Source organism: Elgaria multicarinata, chromosome 23 (genome assembly GCF_023053635.1).
Source record: "Elgaria multicarinata webbii isolate HBS135686 ecotype San Diego chromosome 23, rElgMul1.1.pri, whole genome shotgun sequence".
In the NCBI taxonomy this organism is placed as follows: domain Eukaryota; kingdom Metazoa; phylum Chordata; class Lepidosauria; order Squamata; family Anguidae; genus Elgaria; species Elgaria multicarinata.
This window is the reverse complement of record NC_086193.1, coordinates 6,040,162-6,052,426: the sequence shown is the minus strand read 5'-3', so window position 1 is coordinate 6,052,426 and position 12,265 is coordinate 6,040,162. Positions and strand designations below refer to the sequence as shown.

The window sequence follows — 12,265 nt, the reverse complement described above, 5'->3', positions numbered from 1 at the left end:
CATTGTTATTGCCACAGGACATTTGCAATAGTCGAAATGCATTTTAGCCAGGCAGCATATTAGCGCCACCGTTTTAAATGCTATAATATACGCTTTTAGCTGGTGCTTTTATGTCATGTTTTTGCCCAGGGTTTAGATGGTTTTGATAATGATGAGTTATCAAATCATCTACATACTTACCTAAGAGTAGGTCCCATTAAATTCAACGTGGCTTACATCTGAGCAGGAATTGATCGTACTTATTTTATTGATTTATTTTATTGATTTATTACATTTTTATACCGCCCAATAGCCGAACCTCTCTGGGCGGTTCACAAAAACTGCTTTTCTGTTTTACATTTTAAGGCTGATTATTGCACTTTTAATTGGATTGTTGTCACTGGTAAGCAGATTTGCGAGCCTTTCAAGTTTGAGCAACTATATGCACTAATAATAATAATAATAATAATAATAATAATAATAATAATAATGGATTATTATTACTGTTAGGCTGGATCCAGGCATTCTTAGAGAAGGCCTGTTGACATCCATAGGAGAAGTTAGTCTTGAGTAATTTAAGTCTCATTCAGTTTAGTTTGTTCTGAGGATCCAACCCATTGACTTTGAACAGCTGCTAATATACTAATTTTTCAGAGGGTAACACTATTAGTCTATTGGAGCACAACTGAAAAGGACGGTTTCTACAGATGCCTTTCCCCCCCCCCCCCCGGGATCTTTCTGGGATCATCCCTGTGCATCCAAATGACACACAGGGTATCGTGGGAGAAGGCAGGGATAATCCCTCCATTTCCCTGGGATAACCCTTAGGTGGAGAAAGGGCCAGGGGCTTTTGTAGCACCTTAAAGACTCTGAGGATCTATGGTGCACCAAGGTTGATTATTGTTTTGGTTATTGTGCTACTCGTAAGGACAGGAGCAGGTGACCCATCGTTCTGCCCCAAGGGCTTACAGAGGGGGTGAGGAGGGGTGGAGACAAGGAGTTCTAAGGATGAAAAGTGTGTGTGTGTGTGTGTGTGTGTGTGTGTGTATGGGGGGGGGGGAATCTGATCTATAATGAAGCCATGTGCTTGCCTTGCCTGCACGCCTCTGTCTATATTGGTTCTAATGGGGCTGAGAAAAATCGATGCGTACACCTTGATATAGCCACAGGGGACGGAAAAGAGGGCAGCAGGGCTGGTGGGGCAGAACTGCAAAGGCACAGGGGGGGAGAGGGGGGGTGGACGAGAGGCAAAGAAAGGAAGGAAGGAAGGAAGGAAGGGTGGGTGGGGTACAAGAGGAAGAAATGGAACTTCTCCCCAGAAGTCCTTTCAGGGCCAGAACAGATAAAATGTTTTGCCCTTGAAGTGTGCAAATTGCTGCTATTCAATCTGTCTCTCTCTCTCCACACACACACACACACACACACCCCAGTACCCATGGCAGGAGGAATGCCATCTCTGTTGCTTTGTTATAGGCACACAAGCCAGCCCCATCCAACCTGCACACGAATGGCATGGCCTGGAATACATCTCAGGCAACCTTGCGCACGTGTTCTGGAGAACATACATGCAGAGTATTCACGGATGCTGCCTTTCAGACGTTATTGGTACCATACTGTACTAGGAAACTGTTAACTGTGAGTGAAAGTATTTTGAGCCTTATTATTATCATTATTATTATTATTATTATTATTATTATTATTATTATTATTAGTCCAATCTGGATGTCTTTAAAAGGGGGTTGGATAAATTCCTGGAGGCAAAGGCTATCAGTGGCTACTAGCCCTGATGGTTGTGTGCTACCTCCAGTATTCAAGGCAATAAGCCTGTGTGCCCCAGTTGCTGGGGAACATGGGTGGGAGGGTGCTGTTGCACCATGTCCTGCTTGATAATCCCCAGCCGATGGCTGGTTGGCCACTGTGTGAACAGAGTGCTGGACTAGATGGACCCTTGGTCTGATCCAGCATCAGGGCACTTCTGATGTTCTTATTATGTATTACCTTTATCATGGCTATTATTTTGTCCACATTACCTTTATAAGGGCTATTATTTTGGTCAGGCAGAAGCGTTTGGTGTCTTTGAGCCTTGATAAGAAGTTCAGAAAATGTGGAGAAAACACGTTTCTCCTTCTGTCATCGTAAGAGACTTCAAAATCGATGGATGATATTGATTCAGCAGCTAGAACAATGCAATCTTATACATGTCTACTCAGAAGTAAGTCCCGTTGATTTCAAGTGGGGGTTGCTCCCAGGGAAGTGCTTATGATATTGCAGCCTAAATGACGTTTTTTGCACAATGAATCGTTGAACTGTGGAACTTCCTGCTACAAGGAATGGCACTGGCTTAGAAAGCTGGAGAAAAGGATGGAAGCAAATCTACGGAGGGGAGAGAGGTCCATTGAAGACTAAAGGTGGAGCCTCCTTGTTCAAAGGCAGCCTATCTTTGAGTAATAAGTTTGGGGGACAATGAGATGGGAGGGGTATGCTTTCCGTCTCTACCTGTGGGCTTCCCAGGGGCATCTGCTGAGAACACTGGGTTGTGTGCAGGAACAAACTCAGATGTGTTCATAGAATCATAGAGTTGGAAGGGGCCTATAAGGCCATCAAGTCCAACCCCCTGCCGAATGCGGGAAGCTATCTTAAAGCATACCTGACAGATGGTTGTCCAGCTGACTCTTGAAGGCCTCTAGCGTGGGAAAGCCCACAACCTCCCTAGGTTCCATTGTCGTACTGTTCTAACAGTCAGGAAGTTTTTCCTGATGTCCAGCTGGAATCTGGCTTCCTTTAACTTGAGACCATTATTCTGTGTCCTGCACTCTGGGAGGATCGAGAAGAGATCCTGGCCCTCCTCTGTGTGACAACCTTTCAAGTATTGAAGAGTGCTCTCATGTCTCCCCTCAGTCTTCTCTTCTCAAGGCTAAACACGCCCAGTTCTTTCAGACTCTCTTCATAGGGCTTTGTTTCCAGACCCCTGATCATCCTCATTGTCTTCCTCTGAACCCCCTCCAGCTTGTCTGCATCCTTCTTGAAGTGTGGAGCCCAGAACTGGACACAATACTCAAGATGAGGCCTAACCAGGGCCGAATAGAGAGGAACCAGTACCTCACGTGATTTGGAAGCTATACTTCTATTAATGCATGCCAAAATAGCCTTTGCTTTTTTTGCAACCACATCACACTGTTGGCTTGTATTCAGTTTGTGATCTACAACCACTCCAAGATCCTTCTCGATTGTAGCATTGCTGAGCCAAGTATCCCCCGTCTTGTAACTGTGCATTTGGTTTCTTTTTCCTAGGTGTAGAACTGGGCATTTATCCCTATTAAATCTCATTCTGTTGTTTTCAGCCCAGCGCTCCAGCCCATCAAGATCCCTTTGAAGTTCATTTCTGTCTTCTAGGGTATTAGCTATCCCACCCAATTTGGTGTCATCTGCAGATTTGATCAGAATTTCCTCTGGCAAACAAAGCGGTATATAAAAGGCAGGAGCCACACCATGGCTTTGTAGCAGTATTGAAGTGCACTGACAACTGTCGGGGCCCATTGACACCTCTATGTCCAGCTTGGTGTGGCTCCTGCCTTTTATATACCGCTTTCATAGAATTATAGAATAGCAGAGTTGGAAGGGGCCTACAAGGCCATGGAGTCCAACCCCCTGCTCAATGCAGGAATCCACCCTAAAGCATCCCTGACAGATGGATGTCCAGCTGCCTCTTGAAGGCCTCTAGTGTGGGAGAGCCCACCACCTCTCTAGGTCACTGGTTCCATTGTCGTACTGCTCTAACAGCCAGGAAGTTTTTCCTGATGTCCAGCTGGAACCTGGCTTCCTATAACTTGAGCCCGTTATTCCGTGTCCTGCACTCTGGGAGGATTGAGAAGAGATCCTGGCCCTCCTCTGTGTGACAACCTTTCAAGTATTTGAAGAGTGCTATTATGCCTCCCCTCAATCTTCTCTTTCATAGTGCAATATCCTGCTTGGTGTAGATGAGGCCGAGGTGTGTGACGATCCCATGTTCGCTTTGACAGGTCACAAGCCGTAGCTAGACCTAAGGTTTATCCCAGGATTGTCCTGGGGTCAAACCTATTCATCTAAGTGCCACACAGGGCATCCAGCGCTCAGGCAGGGACGAACCCGGGATGATCCTGGGATAAACCTTAGGTCTAGCTAAGGCCACAGTCATTCCACACATCCATGTTCAAAACATGTGTGTGTGTGTCAGTCAGAGAGAGGGCTTTTGGGGAGCGCCCCCCTCTCCCAGCAGTCCCTTCACAGGGCACTGAATTGAGTCGGGTTCCCTCGCCCTGTTTACTCCGCTAGCCTCTGCTTCCCTATGCAAAGCGTTGCCTTGGTTATAGATCATTGATCGGTGCCGCCATTTGTAAAATGAAGGAGCTATACTATCGATCGGCCGGAGGGGGCCAGAAGGGGAGAGGTCAGGAAGATCAACTGCTTTTGACCTATTCAGCAGCATCCACGCCTTGGGGGGGGGGCATCACAGTGCTTCGAGGTTGCCTCTTCTTTGCAGTTGGGGAGCCGCCCCCCCCCATAAGGAAACATGGATTGATGCTGGGGTGGGTGGGCAGGAAAACAATAAAGAAACACAGATTGAGGAAGGAAGCAATTGAGGGTGGAGAAGAAGAAAGGAAGAAGGATGGATAAAATGAATGCGAGGATGGTGTGTGTGTGTGTGTGGGGAGATCCTCACAGCCCCCAGCCTTTGAAGCTGCCACTTCAGGCTAACAGCAGGGGAAATCGATGGCCCAAGAAGACGTGGGGTGGGAGTGGGGGTGCAGCACCAGCTAAGCAGGCAAGAGAGGCCCATGCGCTGAGAATCACCACGATGGAGCCCCCCTGTCCAGTGGCAGTCTATCTTTGAGCGTGGAAACTAACAACAGAAGAACCTGGAAAGCTTCTTGCCAGGCCTGTGGGCTACCTAAGAGTCAGAAACAGGCCGCTGGACTGGGTGGGTTTCTGGCACGATGCTAGAAGCCCCCACTTATTTTTCCCCCTCTCCGCCGGTGGTGCTTGAAGCCCAAACAACGAGGGTGCAGAGCCTGACCAGGAGTGGCCCCCAAAAGGTGCTGCAGAGCTGGCTGAGGGAGGGAGAGAATTGGCGATCCAAAGAGGGACTCCCCCCCCCCAAAGACCATGAAGTCCAGAAAGTGACATTACCTGACCGTGCTACTCTTCCTTCGAAGCCCAAAGGCTCCAGGAAAGCAAGACTAGACAGAGGATCCCTGAAGCGGTTTTGGGTGTCAGCATGCAGGGGGGGGGCAGGAGGGGGGTGTCCTTCACCTTGCATGCATGTGTGAAGGCTGTCCAGGTAAAACACATCTCAGAACAGCAGATAGGTTTTAGAGATCTTTAAATTCCCCACTTCCACTCCCCAATAGGGAGTGTGTCCTGGGCCTAAACCGTTGTCACTACTAGGCCCAGGACACACTCCCTATTCAGTCTTCAAACCATTTTCAAAATGTTACATCCTGCTTGGTTACATCTGGCCTCCCGAACCACATCTGGCCTCCCGAACCACATCTCGCCTCCCGAACCACAAATATTAAAACGTGGATTTTAAAATTCAAGGTATTCCCCTTCTTTTATTTTGGCCCTTTCTACACCTAAGGCTTATCCCAGGAAAATGGAGGGGATCATCTCTGCCCGATCCTGGGATCCCCTGTGTGGCATCTGGATGCACTGGGACGATCCCGGAGGGAAAAGGCAGGTGTGAGGCAAAAACCTTCTTCGGCACTGTAAAGAATTCCTCGGTTTTATTTACGTATGTATTTGTTTTAGAAGACATCTTTTGTTGTCAATCAATCTGTGATCAAGTGCAGAATAAAAAAACGCCTCTTGTCCGACGTGGTCATTCAAAGACACGGCGGACACTTTCCCTTCTGGGAGCAGGATGAATCAACCCACCGGTTGTGAACAAAACGCGTTAGGTCCCGAACAGGCAACGAATCGGGGCACCCAAGTTTTAAAAGGAGGCAGATAAGATACCAAGATGCTGCAGGTTGACGAGGCTGAGCCTTTGCTCGTGGGCTATTTTATTCACAGGGCGAATTAACATTTGACTCTGTTTAAAAGCTGCAAACTTTCGGGTGGCACTGGCGGGTTGTCAGCCAAGATAGAAGAATAAATCGTATACACAGCTGGAAGGAGAGGGGTGGGTGGGATAGAAAAGAAGGAGCAGAAGAGGAAGTAGAGACAAACCGCCTCCTAAATATTCTCTCTCTCTCTCTCTCTCTCTCTCTCTCTCTCTCTCTCTCTCTCTCTCTCTCTCTCTCTCTCTCTCTCTCTCTCTCTCTCTGCAATGGATCCAGATTTAGTCATACTAAGAGTAGACCTGTTGAAATCAATGGGATTTCTGGCAAACAAAACACCCATTGATTACAATGTGTCTTCACACACACACACTCCATACATACATACATACATACATTAAGCAAGTACATGGAACTATTCAATCCTTTCTACCTTTGTCTCTTGCACTGGGGATTTTACACTGTCAACACCTTACTCGCAGGGGCCTCTGTGGGTGGGGTGAGGTGGGGTGGGTGTGGGTGTGGGTCTTGATTATGAAATTTTGTCAAATGCCCTATAAATTGATGGCATTGTATTAATTGCATAGTGTGTGTGTGTGTTTTAGCGTCAGAGAGAGATAGGAGCTCTAAATCTAAATCTCGCTCTTTCTCTCTGAGTGTGTGTGTGTGTGTGTGTGTGTGTGTGTGTGTGTGTGTGTAAGGAATTTGCTGAAGAAAATAGATCGCACATAAGCAGTGCCTGATGCTGGATCAGACCAAGGGTCCATCTAGTCCAGCACTCTGTTCACACAGGGGCCAACCAGGGATGAACAAGCAGGACATGGTGCAACAGCACCCTCCCACCCATGTTCCCCAGCAACTGGTGCACACAGGCTTACTGCCTCGAATACTGGAGATAGCACACAACCATCAGGGCTAGTAGCCCTGGATAGCCTTCGCCTCCAGGAATTGATCCAACCCCCTTTTGAAGCCATCCAGATTGGTGGCCATCACTACATCTTGTGGTCATGAGTTCCATAATTTAACTCCGCACTGTGTGAAGAAGTCCTTCCTTTTATTTGTCCTGGATCTCCCACCCATCAGTTTCATGGGGTGACCCCGGGTTCTAGCATTCTGAGAGAGGGACAAAAATGTCTCCCTCTCCACTTTCTCCACACCAGGCATCATTTTGTACACTGACAGCCAAATCGCCGTTCTCTTACGTGAAGCGATGCGGATACAGATAGAGAGAGAGGTGCGTTATGAGCTCGTGTGTTTTATGAGCCTGCAGGCCGGGACGTTATTCATTTCTTTCTCTCTACAGCGCCTATTTATTTCACGGATTCGTTTATTTATTTCAGTTGTATACCGCCCCATAGCCGAAGCTCTCTGGGCGGTTTGCACAAACGCCTCGCATTTTAGGTGCTGTATTAATAATCGCGATGGCAACAGCTATTGTACTAAAATGCTCATTGCACAGTAATAAAAGCGCTATGATGGATGGGGGGGGGCGAAGGAGAGAGAGATCTCATAACCATCGATCGCCTGTGCGTGTGCGTGTGCGCGTGGGCGCCCGTGTATTCTGTCCCCTTACACATCTAGGTCGAGAATCCCACGGGCTCGCGTCTCTAGGGCAGTCCAACGCGGGAGCCGGTTCCCTCGAAAACGCACAGTGCTGGTTTTGGCTAAGGTCCCGTCGAGCGTCTCCAAACGCGCGAGGCAAGGGCGGACGCGGGCACGTGTTTATTTATTTATTTATTTATTTGTGTATTTATTTATTTGATTTGATTTGATTTCTATACCGCCCAATAGCCGGAGCTCTCTGGGCGGTTCACAAAAATTATTTTTTTTTTTAATTTTAATTAAAATTAAAATTAATGTGTGAATCCGCCCCGGGGCACCGTGTGCTCTCTGACACGGGCCCTCAGGCGGGCAAACCAAGGTCCGTTTTCCTCATTTCTTTTCTTTATCAGGGGTCCTGTTGCCCCCCCCCCGCTTTCAGCCCCCTTTCCTACTTTTCTCCGGACACCTCTTGCGTTTCCTTTGGAGCCCTTCTACTCGCGCGCAAGGCTGCCGAAGGAGAGGACGAGTGCAAAGGCTCCCCCTCTCTCATAGAATCGCAGAGTTGGAAGGGGCCTACAAGGTCATCTAGTCCAACCCCCTGCTCAATGCAGGAATCCACCCTAAAGCATCCCTGACAGAGGGTTGTCCAGCATCTCCTCTCCTCCCCACCTCCGGACCTTTCCACACTCTCTCCCCCCCCCGGCTCCCCCCCCAGCACCTTCTACTCGCGCGCAAGGCTGCCGAAGGAGAGGACGGGTGCAAAGGCTCCCCTTCTCTCATAGAATCATAGAATCGCAGAGTTGGAAGGGGCCTGCAAGGCCGTCTAGTCCAACCCCCTGCTCAATGCAGGAATCCACCCTGAAGCATCCCTGACAGATGGATCATAGAATCATAGAAGTTGGAAGGGACCCCTAAGGCCATCCAGTACAACCCCCTGCTCAATGCAGGAATCGGCCCTGAAGCATCCCTGACAGAGGGTTGTCCAGCATCTCCTCTCCCCCCGGACCTTTCCACGTTCTCCCCCCCCTGCTCCCCCCCCAGCACCTACCGGCCAGCCTCAGGGCGGACATGCGCTGGAATTCGGGCTCCTGCAGCCACTTCCACATCCTGCGAAAGGTCTCGCGGCCGGACTTGAGCTTACTCCAGGGCTTGGGGTTCCGCAGCAGGTCGGAGAGGGTGCCCTGCGAGCGGCACAAGATCCGCTGGGCGAAGATGGCCTGGGGGATGCTGTAGCGCTTCAGCTCGGCGGTGATGCGCTGCGCCACCTCCTTGGTGTTGATCTCCTCCACCTGGCCCGAGGCACCCCCGCCGCCGCCGCCCTGCGAGCCGCCCGCGGCCACCGCGGCCTGCCGCTCGCCCAGCAGCGCGCCGTTGGCCTGGCCGTGCGGGGGGCCGTGCGGGTGCATGCCGTTGAGCGCGGACATCATGCCCCCTCCGGCGCCCAAGCCCCGGGCCAGGGGGTCCTCGCCCCCGCCGCCGCCGCCGCGGGCCAGCAGGTGCGTCTCGAAGCCGTTGGGCGAGAGGAGCTTGTCGCCGGCCAAGTGGCCGCCCGTCCCGTAGGGCGCCAGCGGCTGCTGGCCGTTGTGCAGCGCGCCCAGCCCGTTGGCCAGCGGCGAGAGGGGCTGCCCCATGGCCGGCATGTCCTTGGGGTAGTGGCCGTAGAGGTTGCCCATGGAGGCGGCCAGGCTGCGCTCCTCGCGCATCAGGCCGAAGCCGCCGCCGCCGTTGCCCGCCAGGCGCTGGTGCGGGTGGTGGTGGTGGTGATGGTGGTGGTGGTGGTGCGGGGGCGCGTGCGGGTGCGCGGGGTGCGGGTGGAACTTCTCCGACACCGTGGCGATGGGCGGCAGGTGCTGCAGCGGCGTCAGCGTGGTGTAGGTGCTCAGGCCCGACGGCGACTCGCAGGCCATGCTCATGGCCGGGTGCAGCGGCGCGCCCAGGCTGTGCTCGGGCCGGTAGTCGCCCGCGCCGTCCAGGATGGAAGCCATGCTCGACACCATGGCCGGCCGGCCGTGCGCCGCCGAGACCAGGCTGCGGGGGGGCGGCGGGGGGGGGCGGCGGCGGCGGGGGAGGCTGCCGGCCGTGCGCCCCGCCGGGGCTCAGCAGCTCCCCGGTCTGGTGGAGGTTGGCCAGCCCGTCGAGGCTCAGCTCCATGGCCGGCCGGCCGACCCCCCCCCGCCTCCCTCCCTCTCTCCCTCCCTCCCTCTCTCTCTCCTCCGCCTGGATCGCCTCCTCCTCCTCTTCCTCTTCCTCCTCCTCCTCCTCCTCGTTCCCCGCCGCCTTAAGCCAGCTCGACAGCCATCTCAGGAGGTCGCCATCCGCCTCTCTGGTCCCGCTGCTGCTGCCGGCCGAGGCTGCGGGGATGGGCGCTCGCTTGGCTCGGCGCTGCCTCCTGCCTCTCGCCGGCGCTCTCCTCCTCCTCCTCCTCCTCCTCCTCCCGCGGCCGACGAATCGCCGCCCGCCTTGACGTCACGCCTCCCAGGCCGGGGCTGCCCTCCCTCCCCCCCCCCCCAGCCACACGGCAGCCGGAGAGGAGCGAGCCAGCCAGCCAGCCAGCCAGCGCCGGGGCGATTGCCGGGACAGCCCGGGTACCCCGGAGAGCCCTCCTCCTCCGCCCGCCGAGGGGGAGGCCGGAGGGAGCGCTGAGTGGGGGTGGAGGCAGTGGGGGGGGGAGAGAGAGAGAGAGACGGCAGCAGCAGCAGTGGCGGCGGGGGGGGGGCGGAGAGAGAGGAAATAGCGATCTAAAATCAATTGGAGGTTGAGCGAGGCAGAGTCTACACTGGGGGGGAGGGGAGGGGGGAGGAAGGGGCATGCCAGGGCTGGGATCCGGAGGAGGGAGGGAGGGAGGGAGGGAGGGAGGGGAGAGCTGCTAGAGGGAAAGGTAAGGGAGGCAGAGAGCCAAGGCGAGTAGAGGAAACGACCGCGAGCCAAGAAGAGGAAAACAAAGGAAAGGGGGGAATGGAAGGGAGAGGGTGGGGGGAGGAGGAGGAGGAGGAGGAGGGGGGGAGGGAAAGCACGGGAGGGCCCCCCCGGGGCAGGCAAGGCGAGGCGGTGCCCGGGCTGCGCATCTGGGGACAGGTAGGCTGAGCGGGGAGGATGGCCCCCCTCCCTCCCTCCCCTCCCCTCCCCTCCCCTCCCCTCCCCTCTCCGGGACTGTATCGCCAGGCCATGCATCACGGCACTCCATCGCGCCTAATCTCCCCGTCCATCTATCACGGGCGTTTCTGCTTTATTGGTCTATCCGTCCAGGCAGGGGAGAGGCCGGGAGTGCGAGGATGTGGCCACACGGGAGGGGGGGAGGCGGAGGAGGAGGAGGAGGAGGAGGAGGAACAGCCTGCCTCCCCGCCCCCCCTTTATGCACCTGCCTTTCTGGGGGTCGTATCCCCCCTCCTCCGTCCCAAGCTGACCTGGCTTCTCCACCTTTGGGGCTAGCCAGGGGGCGCAGGCAGGGGGGGGGTCCTTCTCCGCCACAGCAACCCCCCCTGCTGCCTTGATCGATCCAGATCAGAGGGAAGGGACTGCAGATGGTCTGTGGGAAGCGGGGAGGGGGAGGGGAGGGGGAGGGATTCCCTAGTAGGGCTCCTTCACAAGAGCCTTCCCCCAACCAGTGGGGGAAGTGCCCTTCAAGTCCTTTGTACTATAAGTCCCACGAGCCCCAGCCCCCAGCCATTATGGGCAGTGGTCAGGAATTCACATTGGGGAAGGCTGGGGGCAGTCAAGAAGCAGATGGGGGCTAAGGCTTAATACCTCTAGCCCTGTACCAGGACAACCTGCTTACCTTCACCTTGGGGCAGAGGTCCATGGCCATGCTTTTGAATCCACAGTAAAGGAGATATTCCTCCCACAAGCCAAATTTAGGGCTTTATAGCCCATGTGCCACCCCGTCTTTCCTCCCCTGGTTTTAGTTCTTTACACGAACACAGCAGTGACCCTTCTACCATTCTCTAGAAGACTGGGTTTAGGTTTTTGTTTCTCCCGCAGGTACAGTTTGGAAAATCTTGCAATCCGGAAAGAAAGAAGGATTTTTCTCTGCCTCCCCCCCCCCCCCAGCACATATATTCCAGCCTCCTCTCTGAATGTTCAGCTTTGGTTTATAACAAGGGTCTAGTCCCTTTTACTTGTGAAGATATACGGGAAGTGATGCAGGCAGGGCACTACCAAACGTGACTGTAAGAAATTATACAAATAATAAACCACATATGAGGGTTCTCTGTACTTATGTTCTAGTTGTTCTGCATTGATTCCCTGCCCACCATCATACCTGGGTCTTCCTCACCACAAAATGTCTGGCTATCTGCCAGTATTTATTATTTAATTTGTATCCCACTAATATAAATTAATTTATTCTCTCCAAGTTTCTCTACCACCACCACCACCACCCCACACACCTATTTTATCCACACAACAGCCATGTAAAATAGATCATCCTAGAGTGCGGGACACGGAATCATGGGCTCAAGTTACAGGAAGGACATCAGGAAAAACTTCCTGACTGTTAGAGCAGTACGACAATGGAACCAGTGACCTAGGGAGGTTGTGGGCTCTATCCCACACTAGAAGCATTCAAGAGGCAGCTGGACAAGCATCTGTCAGGGATGCTTTAGGGTGGATTCCTGCATTGAGCAGGGGGTTGGACTGGATGGTCTTCGAGGCCCCTTCCAACTCTACTATTCTATGATTCTATGAGTCAGCAGGCTGTGGTTACTCAG

General features: G+C 53.2%; 1 protein-coding gene across 1 annotated transcript in view; it reads right to left on the bottom strand.

Moving 5' to 3' along the window:
• Window positions 1-9,710, bottom strand: part of ONECUT3 (one cut homeobox 3) — an 85,225-nt gene extending 75,515 nt beyond the window's left edge. The window contains exons 1-2 of the mRNA XM_063147323.1: window positions 9,634-9,710; window positions 8,608-9,587 (exon numbers count right to left, since the gene is read on the bottom strand). Of these exons, the coding sequence (XP_063003393.1) occupies window positions 8,608-9,587; window positions 9,634-9,710 (1,057 nt within the window). The remainder of the gene's footprint in view (window positions 1-8,607; window positions 9,588-9,633) is intronic.
• Between the last annotated feature and the right edge of the window lie 2,555 nt (window positions 9,711-12,265).